The 20107-nt window shown below is 37.6% G+C and overlaps 1 protein-coding gene across 3 annotated transcripts in view; it reads right to left on the bottom strand.

Annotated features, from left to right (window-relative positions):
* The window catches only part of farp2 (FERM, ARH/RhoGEF and pleckstrin domain protein 2), a 59808-nt gene extending 40284 nt beyond the window's left edge, over nt 1-19524 (bottom strand). For all 3 annotated transcript variants that reach the window (XM_039691517.2, XM_089134129.1, XM_089134130.1), the window contains exons 1-2: nt 19406-19524; nt 17477-17729 (exon numbers count right to left, since the gene is read on the bottom strand). In XM_039691517.2, coding sequence (XP_039547451.2) covers nt 17477-17677 — 201 coding nt within the window. In that variant the 5' untranslated portion in view covers nt 17678-17729; nt 19406-19524. The remainder of the gene's footprint in view (nt 1-17476; nt 17730-19405) is intronic.
* Nucleotides 19525-20107: the final 583 nt, after the last annotated feature.

The raw sequence follows: 20107 nt of genomic DNA, 5'->3' as shown, positions 1-20107 counted from the left end.
AACAGTGGGCTACAACTGACTGCCAGTTTACAGCATTAGTTGAGATTTGTTTTTCTTGAGAATTGTGAAATTTTGTGTCAATACCCTGCCCTTACCTTGAACAATGTAAAAACAGCACTTTAATTTTTTTTAAGATTTATATTTTTATATACAGTATAATTGTGCTTAAAAAACAACAAAAAAACTACATCTTATTTTTTTTAAAAGGATTTACATAATATATATGAATATATGGTGCGTGATAAAAAGGTGACCTTGAAATTGTGGCGTTAAATCCGATGTGAGACTAGGAAAAAATTGAGTGCACCTAAATTTTTAGGCGCACCAGTGCAACCAAGGCAAAAAGTTAGTCTGGAGCCCTGCTGAATGACAAGAAAATAAATGTTCTCAATAGTTATTTTAATGACTTGTTCAATCAATCATGGTGTGAAGCAACATCTGATTCGCAATAGCGACAGTTTTTATTTTTTTCATATCGAAATGTACATCCAAATGTAAAGGGTCCTCGAAAAAATAAAACCGTAGGGCTGGGACTACGGCTTGCATGGATTAGTTAGGTATTCTGGTAGTCAACTACTTCTTCAACCACTACTGTCAGAAGCCAAAGTACTCGAGCACGCATGCCATATAAAGAGTAAAAATAATTGTTTCCTTGCCGGTTTGCAGGAAACCACGCTTGGTTTCCTGCAAACCAGCAAACCATGACAGTGACCAAGGAAAATATATGGAAGGAGAAAAGACAGCAAATAAACTACATGCATTTTGTCTTATTATATTATAAACTATTTTAAACGGGTTGAGTGAAGATCTAAATGATGCGAGTAATAATCCATTGTTTTAACTGTTGAAGACCTGTGAAATGTTATATGACGAGGCTATTGTTGTATAAAACATTTACAAAATAGAAAAGGTGACATTTATTCTTATAATGACTTTAAAATAACATTACTATCAGTGATATATCCATCTTAAAATCCACTTTTTGGAATGCAATTTGTGGAATGTTGATCATATGATTCAACTCAACTCACACAAAGCAACAAAAAAAAAAAAAAAAAAATGAAGCAGGCCCAGCCAAATGATAGTATGAATGTAACAGCCAACATTACTGTATTAGATTACATATTTAATTCAATATTTGTCTGAATGAAGTAAAAGGGTATGCCAGACGGCTACATTTTCCTGACTTTCGTCACTGTGGTAAAAGCATACATGCAAAGAACAAAAAGTAATTGAGAGAAGGATTAGCTACAAATTCTTGACCATGGACTTATTTAAGTGCAAATATTAACACACTCCGTCACGCAATACACTTGCTGTTACAGGCATCAACTAAATGCTTCAGGAATCTGACCCTTAAAATAAACAGAGCAGGGTGATTTCATTCAAATAGTACACAAATTATAAATTTGATTTCTTATTGTACGCGTCAAACCAACTGGCTCCTGCAAAAAGACCTGTGACCACCACCTGTAGCTAGGGATGGGACGATAACCGGTTTCACGATAAACCGTGATAAAAATGTACTGACGGTTAGTATTATCGTTTAAAATTTGATTATCATTAAAACCGTGTTTGATTATCGCGATTTTAATAACTCGCTGAATCCTGTCGGCCAGTCTGACGCAGACGCGCAGCACGCAATATTTTTTTAAATTACTATTCAAGAAGGAATGGTGGAAGGCAGTGACCGTGCTCAGGAGATTTTTCAGCCTTTTAAGAGGACCAAATCTGAGGTGTGGTCATATTTTAAGTTTTACAAAAAACTATTAAAAATAACTTTTGGAAATAACAATCACAGTCCTGGACAGTGAGTGAGCTTACACATTAAGATAATATCGGATTTTCTCCAGTCATTGTTAAACAAGCTAACAATCCTTGCTAACTAGCGTTAGTAAAGCGGCCAGACGGATCTTTCTGCCTCCACCTAAGCTCCGCCCACAAAAAAACGTCACCATGTTTACCAACTGTAAAAGGGTCTATAGAATCTTGCTTAAAAACTGCATAGAGAGGCTTGTTTTATTTGTTGTTTGTTGATTTTCAATTATAAAACTTGTTGAAATGTTTTCAGTGTGAGCATCAGTTCTTTTTAAGCACTTTCATACATTTTTAACAAAACCGTGATAATATTGATAATCACGATTATTTTGGACACTATAATCGTGATATGAAATTTTCATACCGTCCCATCCCTACCTGTAGCATTTTGGCAGACAGCTGGACATAAAGAGTTTGTCAGCATTTAAAATGGGAGTTAATAAGGATCAGTGTAGGGTTTTAATGTACCTGGCATTACTGACCAACTGCTCCAGTGCTGCGTCACCCAGATAGTTAAATAGCTTGCTAAAGCCAGCCTTATGAACCAAACTCCCAGAGTGCAACATGCACAGCACAAAGCAACACATTATCTAGTTGTAGGTGTAATGGTATTAAGTCAAATCTAATCAAATATATCATGTGTAGATGACTTCCCAAGAGTTCTTACTCAAAGCATTCTCGCTCTCTTTTTTTAACCAGTTTTTGCTAGGGCAGCACAATTGGCCAATTGCTAAGCCCCACTTTGATTCAGTAAAATGTTCTTGTAACGTCCGGTTAACATGGAATGCATTTTTCCCTTAAAATGGTTATTTTTCCATTGTTTTTTAATGTAAATGTTTGACAGTTACGCTTGCCTCTTTTGCAGCGTTCCGTGGATGACACATATAAAGAAATGCGGCACTCAATTTAAAAAACATGTCTCTAGACCTTGCTTTTTTTACTGCTTCACTGGCCTGTGTTTCACGTTTTTAACCGCTAAAACGTGTTTTGTATGAATGGCCACTAACATTGTAAAATTGATGGACATTATTCTTGCATGTTGCTGGGATGAATTGTGACCTTTAAAAGCATATTTCTGTCTTTTTTTTTCTATAAAGAAGTTCTAAATTACGCAATAACATACTAATCAGATCACTTGCACATGCACGGATTCGCACATGCACACACAAGTTTACACTGAAACAAAAATGCACATGTAATTTATTCTGAACCATCTCTATTGCATAGAACCAGTTTAGTACTACCATTGTTTAAATAAAACCAATATTAACATATTACGTCTCTTTGCAAAGGCTCTGTAGTAAACTTGATCTGTGCTTGAGCAAATCCCGAATTAGGTCAAAATCAGTGACGGCCGCCAACTGGGCCAAACCAATGAAAAGCCAAATCTGTCATGCTTCAACACCCTTAAATTACATCAGAGTGAGAGATGTGAAAAGTTGTCATCCGAGTTGGGGGTGGCGGGGCCTTGAGGCAATCAAGAGATGCTGGCCTCCAGGATTTTCCTTATGGCCAGCTCAATCAAATCGGTCACTAATTTTTTTCACTAATTGCATCGTATGTAGGACATTAAGCAGGCCGAATGAGTGTGTACGAGGCTTCCTAGAGCTGATTGTACTTATGTGGTAGATTGTGCATCTTGTGACTTACTATTAGAAGGCTGTTTTGTCATTGTTGCTATGCTGCACAAGAAAGAGCAACAATACATGTTTGATAATCAAAACAAACTGACTATTTTGAGCATAGACCGCATAGCTGATTAGCATAAGCATTTAATTTAAGAACATGTTTGTCTTATTTCAGCATGTGTGTGTACTTCATGTGTATTTTCATTTATGTACATTTCACTCAATACAATTAAAACGTATCTGCTTTCAAATTTTCTTGGAATGTTTCCTACTTTCCATAATACCAAAAAATAGTCACCTTTTATAATGCTATACTGTAATAGAATGAATGCACAAATACACATGCATGTGTTTGAAAGTACTGTTATAAAACAACACTTACCAAAAGCAATTTGTTGCTTTTGTTCAGCTTAATTAATTAAAATGAGCTGAAGAAACAATTGAGAACATTTGGACAACTTCATTTCATTGTGTTCAGTCCACCTAATATATTTAACTGAAGTTGTGTTAAAACTCATTTTAAAACTACATGATTTGACAACTACTTGACAACTAACTGCTGGGTAGGATTAGAGATCCACTAGAGACTAGAATTAGACATCCAGTTACCAGTATGCTTTGCAAGTGACAGCATTAGGAGTGCTATTTTATGTTTTTTATGTTTTTGGCATCCCTAATATCACATGGATCTCAAATTATCTACCATCTTGCCCTCTAGTTATTGGTCTCACACACTGAGAAATGTATATTTGATCACTACTAAATATAGCTAAAAAGGCCAACTGACCTCAGTGTTGTTAAACAATACTTTAGGCAACTATTTTTCAACCAAACTCTTGGTGTTAAAAAAAAAAAAAATGATATTACAGCTACAAAACAGAATCTTAGTTCATTCCAAACAACCACAAAATAAAGAGTGAAATTTGCCATTATTTTTGAGAATTCTCTTTTTTTTTTTAAAAATGAGAAACTCACAACCAGAGTTCCTAAAGAATAAACATCATCTAATAAGTTTAAAGACTTGTCCAAAGGCTGAACAAAGGTAATCAGTTAGGGTTACTAGGGTTACTACACACACACAACATGCCTACTCCCACCCACCCCATTCCTCCCACTCACTCCTCTTTCTGTCAACTGAACTATTTATGAGCTTGTTTGCTAATACTGGACAAGTCCTGCTCTACTCCCTCCTTCGAAATCCCATCAGCCAGCCCCCATCTCCACTCTCCCGCATTCCAAATGATCGAAGCAGCCCCCTCGCTGTACTGACCCCTCCACAAAGACTCATCTGTGCCTCACACAAACAAAACACATTCATATATATTCATCGCTCTGCAGGTCTCTTAAACACAAAGCAAGGCGTGAATGCCAGTGCTTCTTTCCTCTGTTGTTACGGTTTTAATAAAAAGGCCCAGTGTTCCTGAGCTTCCTGTTGCTGAGGTGTAGGCGGAGCCCCGAGCCTACTGACCAATCCCATTTAACCCTCTCTTTGTAGAGCTGCCCATTTACCTGCCGTCACTGCTGCTCCCTCACTGTCAGTTACAGTTGTTTTGAGTCTGAAAGCACATTCAAAAACGGCTCCAACATTAACAAAGGAAAGAATCCGAGTGCAACGTCTACATAAACACGGAGGGAATGTCTACTTTGGGTCTCTGCACAGTCTTATACAACACACATTGTTTTATTAAAAAGAAAAACACAGACATTATAAGGAAGGAATTTTGCCAACAAGGATTAAAGTTGGCACATGGAGCCAATGTTTCTGAAACGCATGTTTTACTTTCGGTTATGCCATTAAAGCCATTGAAGAACAGGAAATGTCTTTTAATGTGACTGTTTCCAGGTCTGTGTAGGATCAAAAACCATTTCTGGCCACTGGACATTCTCAGCTTTTAAAGGACAGGCTGTTTTCAAGGCCTGAGCCAGTTCAAACATCCAATGCAGCAATTAGTGTCTATTTTTACTTGAACATCAATGGAGAGCAAGCCCAAGATTGAATTACAAGTGTTTAAAGTCAGGACAGATCAGTTTTATGACCTACATGAATCATGCAGTAATGTTTATCACAAGTTCTTGCAAATATTCACAAAGAAAATGATAGAAGGGTAAAAGTGAGCACAATAAACAAAAGAAAAATCGAGATTAAAATGTTGGTTTCAAAAAACTATACTGGATCAACAAGTAAATAACATTTACCTAGCCTGGATGCTAGCCCAAACCCCACCCACAACATTTTTTTTTGATCGGGAAGTTCGGTCTGGACTCATTGAGGAGTAATTATGATCAGTAAAAAAATGGTTGGGCCAATCAAAATGCCAGGGCGGGCTTTATACGATGATGGACAGATGATCTGCAGCTACGCAATCATCACGTCATCAAAGAGCACTTGGTTTGAAATGGTTTACAACAAAGATGACTGCAGCTGAGGAACTGAGATGTATAGATTCCGCTATCGCGTCTGTTTTAGAAGAAATCGACAGCGCATTCATTTTAAAAGACAAACAGAGAACTGCAATAAAGGCATTTGCCGATCATCAAGATGTGTTTGCCGTCCTTCCTACAGGATTCGGCAAAAGTTATCAGCTGGATCCGATGGTCACTTAAGCCCGACGCCGACGAACTAGCGCTGATGAAAGCCGACTGTGTTGTCGCCTCTTGCCCGCTCTCGTCAGGGTGAAAAGCTGCACTTGAACACACCGAGAGATCTACAGGCGACTGTCAGCTAGAATGTGTGTTCTGCTCCTGGGTGTAATGAGCCAACTCTCTGTATCTGTAGATACATTAGTCTATATTCGTCATTCAAAAAGGAAAACCGACGCTGCAGATACGAAGAGTTCAGATGCAAAAGCCTCTAAATGCCATTTGAAATTTTCTTCTTTAATGATGATTTTTTATCAAACTTGTATATTTAAGTTCAGTAATTTCACTTAAATAACAATTAATAGGTAATTATCATTGCCATTTAAGTGAAATCACTGAACTTAAATATACAAGCATTCTAGAAGAAAATTTCAAATGGCACTTGGAGGCTTTTGCATCTGAACTCGTCATACACATACCATAAACAAAGCAGCAGGTGCTTACCCTTTTGAATATCAATCCTGCTAAACACTTTCTTCATTCCACTCTGCTCATGTTAATATTGAAATATTCGCCAAGGAACACTCAGGTAAGATGACGATGACATAAGAACAGCCTTCTATCTTTACCGTTTTGATTTTTTGCTTGCCGTTTTGCTTTTATTCTCGTGCGCGGACTCTTTCACAAACTGAACAGCCAATCAGAGTTCTCTCTTTCCCCGACAGCCCGACGCTAATTCAACATGTCGAATCAGGAGAAACAAAGCCGACGAGGACTTATTTCAGCCGAAGCCACAGAACCGTGCGGAACATCGGCTTGGTGTGTTCCGGGCTTAAGAAGATGTGACGCAATGAGAACCCAGTTGTCTTTGTGGTTTCTCCTCCTTTGGTCGCACTCATGGAAGACCAAGTAAAAGAAGCAACCAAAATGGGCATCACGGCAATGCAACTCATGTCAAAGCCATCGCTGCATCAAACAATGGTGAGGCTTTGTTATACTAGTCGAACGAGGCACACCATACCCTTTATTGTCGAGATCCAATTCTAAACGGAGAAATTATTCGTATAAGCTATACATTTTACATTTTCTATTTTGTTCAAGAAGTTTCCACAAATCCTTGAATTCTTTTTGCAGTACCGGCAAAGGTTGTTACTCATTTTTCTTTTAAATACTTTTTCCAGAGTGCGTGCAGTTCAGTTCTGTTGACAACTCTCTCAACAAACGTCACTTACTGCATTGCTCTGGATTGGTTGTAGGTCTATCCAATTGAGTGCAGAGGGGGTTTTTTTTCCCCCTGTTTTGATTAAGACACGCCTCATAATCAAAGCCCTATGGAGCAGAACTGAATAGAATGTGAGTAAGTCAGGCTACCATTTTCCCCCATAAACTGTCAAATTAATGATTTCAAAAATAACAACTCAAATATCAAGTAAAGCTACACGATACTGAATAAATTGAGAATGAAGTTGTTTAAAATAGAGATCACTGTTTTCCCTTGACTCTGAAAAGGCAAATGCATTAAGACTTCACTTGTTTCATTACTGGATAAATCAGCTTTTTGAACGATTGAATGACAGATTGAACGATCCATTGAATGATTCAATGACAGATAGATTTTTAAATGTCACTTGTCACCACTTAAAATTGTAACAATATAATTGCTATTTGAAGTGTCAATTTACTTTCAAACGGTGATTTACTCTATTGTGATCGCTTCTGTAGACATCAGTGTATATATCCAAAATATAAACTTTATTCCAGTGCTTGTGTGTACTTATTTATACCAACTTATTCTAACCCCACCAGTCTTCTAATACTCTACTGGCACTCCAATGGCAGTTAGTAGACATGTAGGTGCAACGTTACTTATAGTCAACAGAATTGTGTTAAAAGGACTTTCAAAATAAAGTGAAAACAACATTTTGTTCTTGAACAATTCACTCTAATATCAGGACAGTGATAGTTGACTTAATTCCGCCCATAAAATATCAAAAATATTATTAATATAGAAGTTAAAAACATGTTAATTCATTCAAGAGGTTTATTCAAAATAGTGCATGTACAAAATGCGTTTGTGATGTAGGTTTTAATAACAGATCTGGACAAAAATGATAATAATAATAATGTCATTGACCCAAAAGTCAATGTAGCAAGAATAAATGTAACATTTTGATGCATCATCACCAAAACTCGCGGACCGGCAATAAATTTGTAGTTACATAAAAAGTATTTGTCCAGACAAAGAGGACATTATTACATGGCTAAGGTGTATTTATATCTGTTGCATAGTGTCATTGAGCAGATAAAGGGGGCTCTCTACCCTCTCTCTCCACAAGCAGCTATGAACAGACCCTCATTGGAGAGTATTTGGCAAGGTTCCTGGGCCTGGCACAGAGTCAGCTCAGTAAGAGAACTAGTGTGACATGCTACCACACACACACACACACACACAACCTCTTCTGTCTCTCTTCACAACTGAAAGCAGTGGATCTCCTAAAAGGCAGCATGCTCTGGCCCTGGGTTGTGCGAGAGTTCTCTGCAGTCGCTGTTGTTTAATACTGTCTATTTCTGCCGTTCCCCCCGCAGAGCCCCAGCTCTCCAATAGATTCCTCAGAAGGTCACAGTAGGGCTTGAATGGCGTGCTGCGTGCACTGGTCAAATTCCATGCAAATGTGTATGCGTGCATGTTCTCTTTGTTTCGAGAGCTGAGAAAACATGGCGAACTAAATTATAAAAGCTAATAACTCGTTCTAAGACGAGCCCACACCATCACAGCTGCCAGAGTCCTTGTTATGACACAAATTTAGGTCAATGTTGTAGTTTTGTATGCACTCGAATGGCATTGTATGGAATAGATTTGACGCACACACGCACAAATTAAGGCAACAAGCCTGTCTGTAACTTTGACTGACAGCTTGGGTGATTATTTGGGAAAGCGAGCAGAGGCCTGTGGCGTCCCATGGGTGTGGATGGAACAGGAAGTTTGGGCTGCTGTAGCGGCTTCCTCATCACTTCCTATTCGCCTTATTCACTTGGCGGCCATTTTGAAAATGGAACGCCGCTGAGGGGTACACTCACCCGGAAGGATGCATGCGACGCAGCAGCACCAGCAATGAAAACTCGCAATGCGGACCACCAATCATTCCTGTCTGCCCGAATTAACGATGCAAAATGTGAAGCAAAGTGCCAGTGACTGAAACATCCCCCGGGCTGTGTTAATTAAGGGATACAGTACCTGTATCGGAGGTTTTATCCACGACATTGAACGTAGGAATGGACGCCTTGCCAGTTTCTGCGAGCTTGCAGCAGCCAGAGGTAATTAACGTTAGTAAGCTAAGCTGTAATATGGAGTTGTTGACTGTGTAAGTTACTATGCTAGATACAATTGTACTTTATTGTTTAGATAGATACACATCCAGTAGCTTACATACACACACATGCATGTAAAACAATCAAATCACTCACATGTATGTAAAAGGAAAGAGAAGTGATTTTAAGGTCTGACTGATCCTGTTACACACTGACAATGATAAGCTGCTATGGTGACAATACAAGTTTACATATATGTATAGATTCATAAAGAATAAAAATAATGATGGTAATGGATTTGTATAGATTCTAATAGTACACAGTCAACTTCCTACAAGCTTGCAGAAACTGAGGTAAATTGGCGTCCATTCTTACGTTCAATGTCGTGGATAAAACCTCCGATACAGGTACTGTATCCCTTAATTAACACAGCCCGGGGGATGTTTCAGTCACTGGCACTTTGCTTCACATTTTGCATCGTTAATTCGGGCAGACAGGAATGATTGGTGGTCCGCACTGCGAGTTTTCATTGCTGGTGCTGCTGCGTCGCATGCATCCTTCTGGGTGAGTGTACCCCTCAGCGGCGTTCCATTTTCAAAATGGCCGCCAAGTGAATAAGGCGAATTGGCCTAGTGAACAAAAACCCACAGGGAGCCAGACGTCTGACAGTCAGAGTGTCTCAAGCCTGTTTATACTGGAAATTTCAATGCAACAAATCAACTCAGGATAAGAACTGCCACCGACACAGACCAATCAGCTGTAAGATTGAAATTAGACTAAACAAAAAAAACGGGTGATTGACCTGCGTCCAAATATGTGCATCTCCCTAGTGTAATATGCAAAAAAACAAAATAAAATTGGTAGTCTTTTTGAATATACAGCATTCAAGGTAAATTAGGCAAACTATAACCAGGGATTCTGAAGTGTTGAGCCAGTGGACATTTATCCAATGGGAGCTATAAAGCCACAAAATTCAAAATGTAAAAAACTGAAAGAGAACAATGTTATGGCTATTTTCAAGTGCAAGCGCTACAGGTACCAATAAAGTTGTTCCTTTGAGGTTATTGTACTTTAACAACAGCCAAGTAAATTATTTGTGGCTGTTATAAGAATGTCATAGACCAAAGAACAGGCGGGTCAAAGGATAACAGCAGATGAAGTACGTCCCAGAATGTATTTACAGCCCTTATTTAAAAGAACAGTTCATCTTCGCATACCCTATGACTAATGTAATTTCAGACACAGCCTATCTATCCTACTTTCATTTCAACAGAAATCCATCTTATAATAATCGACTATGATCATTTTAATATTACTATAACCACATACATTACCGTTCAAATGTTTGGAGTCAGCAAGACTTGTAAAAAGTAATACTTTTATTTCGTAAGGATGCATAAAATTGTTTAAAAGTGAATGTAAAGATATTATAAATGTTACAAAGGGTTCTATTTCAAATAAACAGTTTTTGAATCTTTCTATTTATTAAAATAATCCTTTTAAAAGTATCACAGTTCCACAAAATTATAAAGCAGAATAACTGATTTCAACATTAATAAGAAGTTGTTGTTTTTTGCACCATGATCTGAAGGATCATATGACTACTGAAAACTCAGCTTTGCCATAACAGGAATACACTACAGTTTAAAATATATTAAAACAGAAAACCATCATTGTAAACTGTATTAATGTTTCATAATGTTACTGTTTATACTGTATTATTTTACTGAACAAAATTGATGCAGTCTTGGTGTGCATAAGAAATTTTAAAAATTCTTACCAACACCAAACCTTTGAACAATAATAGGATTTAAATTAGTAGACCAAAAACAAGAAACATTACACAATCTGTATTTGGTTGTTAGTCACAGGTATGTTTCAACACTGTAGTTCAGAAAAATACTCTGGTGTAGTTCATTAACATGTGAAGAATAGAAATGAGCTGTTGACAACTGTTGACACAGCACCATAACAAACAGTTCTACTGCAGCGTGCAAAGTGTCAGCAGCACTGGAGACACAATATAGCACAATTTACACCATTTTCCTTGATCAAATATTAGTTTCGAATGAGTTTCATTTACACCTGGCAAATAGGCCCAAATAGGTTACAAAGCCCAAAAATATAGCTAAAGATTACATCAAACTAAGGAGTAAAAGTCCATAAATACATTTTCCCTGATTTCAAAGTTGGAGAAAATTATTTGGGCGGACGCTGTGGAGTAGAGAACAAACCCATATCCATAAATACATGCTGAGGCTGGGATTGCTACAAACCTTCAGCATTTAGATGGCAACACAAATTACAAGTTGGCCATGCAGAGGAGTGGCTCACAGACGAGGAGAGCAGGTCAGTGGGTTTCCGGGTGAACTGGGAATGAGGTTAGAGTCAGAAAAGACAGACTAGTGACCAATATGCACACGCCCTCATGACAAATCATTACAGACTGTATGGACCTGACAGTTTCTAAAATCAAACAGCTTTAAGTCTCATGCCAATTTATGTTTAAAACCATTTTTTTTAAAAAATTAAGTATGTTTAAATTAAGGATGGATCAGAACGAACAAATGCAGTGTCAGTGAGACTGACTAGTTTTCGAATTTGTTTCAGCTTTAATACTTGTTATTGGTTTTAAAGTTTTGAACAATTAGTACCTTCATACATAGCCATTTATCATGGCCTGGTTTCAAAGACGGGGATTAGATTGAGACAGGATTAGGCCTTAGTTGAACATTTAAAGGGGTGGTTGATCATGATTTCACTTTTCTATGTTTAGTTAATGTGTAATGTTGCTGTTTGAGCATAAACAACATCTAAAAAAAGTTACAATCCTCAAAAGTTCAACGCAAAGGGAGATATTTTCTATTTTAAAGAATTTGCTTTTTAAAGGACTACACAACCTTCCTCCCGGGTTATTGACATCACCAACCCTAAAATTTACATAATCTCCGCCCCCTGTAACATGATTTATAGGGGTTGTTTCCACCTGGCCAGTTCACACGTTCTCTCAGATGAGATTTCTATCTGATTTATCAAAAGGATTCCATTTACACCTGGTCACATAAATGTGTCTTTGCAAAACGGATATAAATCCAATCTTCAATTCCCACTCTATATCCAGATTTAATGGAGTGCACGTCACCGAAAGCAATAGATATTGCTGCATTTCATTGATAATCTGCTAATTTCAAAATCAAAAACGGCAATAAGAGAGAGCGTTAACAGAACTGGTGAGATCATTTCGTATCTTTATTTTTAATGAAGATGGTTGTGTTAAGCATCTGCAACTTTCACTTTGATTTGCGATTTCGGCGCGTTGGCTCGATGAATAGGTGCTCAGCTGCTCATCTGAGGTGATGTGTGTCGCAGTAGCGTCATCATATCTGACTAAAATAACATAACACGCTCACACGTTTATTTTTAGCATTTTGGGGGGTAGTAAAATTTACATATGCGGTTTCAACAACCAGATGCCTTTACACTTGTCCAGTTTCGTTTGGAATGCGGCCCAGTGATCGGATTCAAATCCGTCTAGAATGTGTTTCGGAGAATCGGAGGGCATTTACACCTCACATAAATGACTGTTTATGAAGACACTCGCTAAGATTGGCTTAAAGAGAACTGAATTTGGTGTTCACGTGAAGTCTGCACGGCTCTGTGTGAAAACAGCGAGAGATCTGAATTTAATTATTTTGCGTATTTTCATGAAACTGAGAAGACTTAAAAACATGCTCTAATGATAAAATTTCACTATAAGATGGTTAAGCTTTGCAATAAATCTGCTAATCACATGCGTTCAGAACCTTGGTTTCTGGTCCAATCGGATCAACTACAATCCCTAATAACTTGACATCGCACATCTTGCAATGTGACTATCGCGGATGCACACATTGCGATGTCGATGGTGAAGCGCTGTATATCGCTTAGCCCTAGAACAAACCTGGGGATTCAAACTTGTACATTTGAAAAAAGTGAGAGAAAAAAATTTCTCATTGCAATCATCACCAGACAATGCATACTTTGTTTGTTTATACTAACATGAACAGAAGTTCAGCACATCTGTCTTTATTTCTTTGGTTTGGTAGTTTAATCCTGAGGGTCAATTTGGGATATTTTCCCACAGCTCTCACACTCGAGTACCTGGGTGTGCTAACGAGAACACCGTCCCATCTTGGAAACAGATGTGGCAACATGACATCAGACCCATAATGCAGTGAGCACACAAGTGCACGTGTGCACACACACACTTCTGCTGAGAATAAACAAAACCCTTTCATGAGCAACACCAGACAGCATTATCGCCGGTTTGTGCATCATGGAACAGATCACAAAGCCATGTTGCCTTATGAATCATTAAACACAATCTGCCTAATAAAACATCCACATCATCTGACAACAGATCAATCAGTACCGCAATTCATACGCACTTGGCAGTGTTAAATAAAGACTAATGGAAAACAAGTCCCAATGCACTCCTGGGGAACACCAGAAAGAGTAATAAATCTTTGAACCAGAGCTGACCCCATTGTTCTTCCATTATCTAGACATAATATGAACAGTCATTTACCTCCAGCAGGGTCTCTCGGTCTCGGCTAGGGCTGTGCCGATAGATGATATCATTGTCCATCGTGATGGCTGACCGTGATGCCTTGTTTCCCACCCAGACACGCACTAATCTTAGTCTCTAAACTTCGCAGGGATTGCTCTATAAATGAAATTGAAAAATAACTAATGCAGGCTATTTTAAATACTTTGGTCTATGCCAGAGACGTGACGGGTTACGCCGGTTTCACACATATTCCGTGTGCAGTGTGTATGAGTACAGGAGCAACACACGCTACAGTGCTTTCACATATGCTGCGTTTACAGTGCGAAACTGATCTGCAGACACATACTCACTCTTGTACCACAAATACATACTCACTATTGGTAATTCAAATCCAGAAGTTAGCAGCAACTTTTATTGAAAAAGTTGTCAGCATTGCAATTCTCTTTGTACACATATATACTCTTTAATAGAGTGCCGAAGTGATGACGCCACTTTGTAGGACAATTCGGAAGCTAGCGGCGCATGGGTTCCCTCGATTGAAAAGCAATGCATTTTTTTCTCATAGACTTTTGGAAAATCGCAAAAAATAAGATCTGTGTTCAAAAAAGGAGTTGTGACCCTTACACGTTTTGTTTATCAAGATAATCTTTACAAGTTAATCCAAAATGTATACATTTTGAAGCCTATATAAAGTTTTTGAAAAATACAAGCAGACGCAAAGTTTAAAAAAACCACAAGCAGGTTGTGTTTTAAGTCATAGATCAAAACGTGAAAATATTTAGATGCTTTGTTAACCACAGACCTTATTTCAGGCGATTTAGCAAAAACCCATTCAAAAATCCCATAGCATTTTAGCACTACTGCGGCTCTAAAGCCTAACTCACTTCCGTGTTTTGGCCTACAGAGTGACGTCGTAACTTCGGCACTCTATTGATGTATTCACGTTTAAACGACGTATTATTAAATGCATTACTTCTATATAGATTAAGTTGCTCAAGCAAGTGGTCAAATATTTAACCATTTATATTAAAGTCGCAAACATTTGCTTAAAATTGACAAAAACAGCTGACTCTCATGCCTTTTCTTTTGCAAAATTTACATCTTTACATAATAAATCTTGCATGTCACAAATAACTTGTCCAAACTTTTGTCCTTGTAAGTTGTAAAACTGTAGTTTTCCTTGCTTTACCCCACCTAGATAGCAAACTGACATTGAATCAACGTGGAAATATGACATCGAAACAACGTTGATCTGACATTGTTTTGCTCATCGAATTAACGTTGAACCAACGTCAGACGCGTCATTCTTTCAAAACTAACGGAAAATCAACTTGAAATCAACGCGTTGTTTCAACGTTATGAAAGCAAACCAATTTTCGATTTTCATTTAGCTTTGAAGAATGCCGCATCTGACGTTGGTTCAACGTTAATTCGATGAGCAAAATCAACGTTGTTTCAATGTCACGAGAGACGTCGTTTCCACGTTGATTCAATGTCAGTTTGCTGTCTGGGCAGTCTTAAAATAAAAAGATGACTGTAAATAATAGTGGTAAGCTATTTAATTAAATGCATTTATGGTGAAATTCATTGCCATGTCAATCCGTGTTCATTTTGACCACAAACTATGCGCCGTCACTTTAATTCAGCGCGTGCAGCACAGCAGAAATGAACTCGGTGTGTAAACGATTTCTGCCCTGCTACACACCACTCCTGGAACGGATAGCCCGACCGTGTCTGCGTGCAGTGTGAAATACGTCAGGCTACACAAATATTGATCTTGACATTGTTAGCCTCTCGTCTTTTTTACATGTCTAACACTGTACATTTAACTTAAAATATTTAATTTTGTACAAGAAAAAAGGCCGTATTAAATGAATTATAACCTATTGTAGTATCTGCATGAAATCTTGCTCATTGTCACCCCAACGGACAATATCATCGTCCATCGCGATGTTTTACTGTAAACATCGTCAACCGCTAATTTAGGGGACATCGCCCAACCCTACTCTCTGCTTCAGTACAGCATGTTTGGTGGACTGACGCATTCCAGAGCTCTGTAGACTAATAAAGCTGGATAATGACCATTTTCCACTCTTCCATGTTTGATCTTTGTAACAGGGGAATTCAAAGCATACCGTTATCTGAACTAATTATGGGAAGTTTCATCCTCAGTCCACTAAAACAGTTAGGCTGTCTTATAACACCACATTTAACATCATTTAGATAATCTTCCGTGTCATTGTCAACCCAGCAAAATATAAGGGAGAGGTTAAGATAAATTCAGGTGTTGCTGCAGTAAAGCCAGTGAAATGTTTCCAAGTCTTTGACTGAGCAGCTGGCAATGGTAAAAGTGTTATAAAAGCCACAACAATGCTAATCTCAACAGTGCACAAACCCACAAACAAGACCTTAAATCTTGCCCCGCTAATGTAATTTTCCAGTCAAATGCTGGTGTCATATTCTAGGAAATTTAAGCAATGCATTTTCACCAAAGCTTTTTGCTTTTTCAGATCATTTCACCCATTGTGATTAATAAACAACATCAATGAAGAGAATACATTTGTCAGATATGCAACTACACCCAGGATAGCACTTAGAAAGTGACTTTAGGCCTTGGGTGTAAAACAGACTTAAAGACGCAGGATTTAAGAGCTAAAGCCATGAGGCAGCTGTCACCCACCACAGCCGGCACGCAAAAGCAAGACTGCCAGCGGTCTCCGGAGAGACGGTCGTTTACATTCTCCAGCACAGCCGCAAATGGACAAAACCAAACATAGTTGCTACAGTGCGCTTATTTTTAAATAAACTTTGGGTAGCTTTGCAAACACAATAACAATTGACAATATTTGTGCAGTGGAATCAAACAAACAAAACAACCAGGCAAACAATTAACCAGACAACTATTAAAAAAAAAAAAATCAGGGTGCAAGTTAACAATACGTGGTATGCATCACTGCAATAGTTCCAACAACAGCCATTGTAGTCAAGAAGATTCAAAGAGTAGACTAGCCTAAGCTATAGAAATAAAGAATTATATTTATGTATGCTAATTTTTGTCTACTAAAAATGTATAAGCAATATAAAGCACTTTACTTACACATATTATAACTAAAACATTTCAGCGCAAGAAAAATGTCACGTGATTCAAAAGTGTAGGGTTAGTAAGCCCTTTAAAAAAAAAATAAAAATAAAAAAATTAGGCGAATACTTCTATTCAGCCAAGATGCATTAACTTGACCAAAAGTGACAGTAATAATGACATTTACAATATTACAAAAGATTTGTTTAAAATAAATGGCTTTCTACTGAAATCTATTCATCAAAAAAAGAAATCCTGAAAATCATTATCACAAAATTATTAAGCAGTACTGTTTTTAACATTAATAATAGAATAATATAAGGAATGTTGAGCACAAATCAGCACATTTGAAGGATTTCTGAAGGATCATGTGACACTGAAATCTGGAGTATGGCTTTTGAATTGTCAAATAAAAAAACATATTTTATATTTGCCTTTTTACAAATCAAAAATTCAGGAAGTCTCACCCAGGCCAATAAGGAGATTAACAGACAGAGATATAAAGTGTCTCACCTCAAGCTCATAGAACTCCTGAACATCGTCCAAGCCCTGGACACGGATCTGAAGGCCCTTGTGGCCTTTCCCTCCTGCTCCCATAGCCGAACTGAGGCTCTGCCCGGGCTCCAGGGTGCTGATGCCGGTGTTGTTCTGAGCTCCGAGCCGTGTCCCTGCAGGGGTCTGCAAGGAGCGGTAGGTGCCCTCAATCTCCCCCATTGCTGCTCCTGATGCAGCCTACCCCCTCTCTCTCACACATACACACCCCAGCCTGGAGACAACACAACAATCAAAGAAATGCCACAATGAAATTAAATCTCATGCCAGTTATACAGGAATTGATATTATCATGGCAGATTATAAAAGGACTATTCCAGAATTCATAGAAGATACTATTATGAAAACAGATGAAACTGGATCTACAAGGATAGTAATTATTACCACCACTAAATGACCTAAATCATTCATCATTAAAGGGATAGTTCACCCAAAATAAAAAAATCAATTCTCTCATCAATTACTCACCCTCATGTTGTTCCACACCTGTAAGACTTTCATTCATCTTCGAAAACAAATTAAAACATTTGGATGAAATCTGAGAGCTTTTTTCCCTCCATTGACATCTATGCAACTGACACTTTGAAGCTTTAAAAAGTTCATAAACTGATCGTAAAACGAATCCGTACCAATTGAGTGGCGAGTAAATGACATAATTTTCATTTTGAAGTGAACTATCCCTTTAATCAGACTAAATATTTTGAGAAGTCCAACCAAAGTTACGATATTCATTAAAAATGAGCAAAACTTTTTTTTTTTTTTTTCATGGATGAATCATTCAAAATAAGATCCAAAAGATGCATTTAGAAAACAGAATCATTTCCATTTCTTGCCAACTTCATATGATAGGCATGAGCGGCTGAGCCAATCTGAGCTGATGCATTTATTGTCAGCCTAACATTCATTGACAGCTATGCAAATTCAAAATATCTTTAAAGACACGTTTCATACTTAAAGAAAAAATAATTATGACCCCAGTCCCTTTCTTTCACATGGCACTTCATTCAGTTCCTGTCACAATTGACCAGCACTACAGCACAGCAGTGACATGAATACAAGACAAGCTCACATTTGCCCTTACAAAATACTAATGTACTGTCATATTTAGCACATAGACTTGCATGAAATCTGATTAACAGTGAAAACACTCAAGCATCAATGTAACACGACCAACTACAACATCCTAAATAAACAAGCTCCACTGTTTTGATGAGAAACATTCCCTCTGCATTAAATCCAAATTCATTCTTGATTCTGGCTCTTTAATGCAACAGGTTGGTTTAAACAATTTGACTGGAATGCCTTCAAAGCACAGGCTCACTTACAAGCTGTGATCCAAATTGACCCATTTCCCCTCATTGGAATGAAGTGAACATGTTTGAGAATGAATACTTCCAATATTTGGAGCAAGTCCTATTGCAATAATGGGCGACAATGTATCGTTTTGTTTTAGCAATGAAGCCATCTTCGTGCCCTTGATAATGCAACGATGTTTAAAAACTATTTTAAAAAAGGCGAAATAAATTATAGAGCGGTGTAATGTAACTTAATGAGTTAAAGCTGCATGCACCCAATTCACCTACGATAAAAAAATCTCTGCAATCTTAACCTCTCACGACAAACCCATTTTTACTACTCGTGTGAGAGTATTTCACAAACACCGACAACAATATCCTCAACTGCAACAAAAAATAAAAGCGCACATTTTACTGTTTGTTATTACAGAGATGAAACAAAGACTGAGAAAGTTTAGTCAAACCGCACAAACATGCGAAGAGGTCATAAAACTCTACCGTATGCTTCACTGAGACACGTTTAAATAAACTATTGCCGATATTACTGGTTCACATTTGCTTTAAATCTCTATTTCGTGATAAATAGACATCATACCTTTTATTTTTCGCCTGGTATTTCTTCAACTCTAAATGAGTTACACGTCCGACCGTCGTTGTAGGCGAACTGCGGCCAAAGCTGCGTTCTGATTGGACGACTTCGGAGAGATCTTGCCTTCTATTGGCTCAGTTTCGTACTGAAATCGTCGACAGCTATTGGATGAGAGGTGTACCTGCGGATTGATTTGATTGGTTTTGAAATGCCATGTCGTTTGTTGATGATATAGTTATGGAAACATTTACATTGAATAGTTTCAATAGGCTAATAAATAAGAAACGCAAATTAAACTATAACTGTTTAATAGTCTAAAATACTGTCTAATTTATTTGCAGCAACAGCAATAGAATGCCAAATAATGACATAGCCTACATATTATCACATACAAAATAAGACAAATTTGTATGTAAGGTGACATTCAAAACAGTTGACATATAGCCTAAGCAAATAATTAAGAAGTCACTAACTAAGACTAAGAAAATAGAGGGATGTAGATTATCATTATTTCTACAGAATATAAGGGAACAGAACAGAATAAGCATGACCTACACAGTACATTACATAAAAAGAAACAAAAACAGCAACAAAAAAGGAAATTTGGAGTTGTTATGTAAAACCAGACATAAAACAAAGTGAAACATGTAGGCCTATACACACATATAGCCTAAATACAAATATAAAGACCAAAAGAGAAACTAAAAC

Source organism: Pimephales promelas, chromosome 8, assembly GCF_988280905.1.
Source record: "Pimephales promelas chromosome 8, fPimPro1.hap1.1, whole genome shotgun sequence".
In the NCBI taxonomy this organism is placed as follows: Eukaryota; Metazoa; Chordata; class Actinopteri; order Cypriniformes; family Leuciscidae; genus Pimephales; species Pimephales promelas.
Note: the sequence above shows the minus strand (reverse complement) of the source record. Positions and strands in the feature narration are given on the sequence as shown.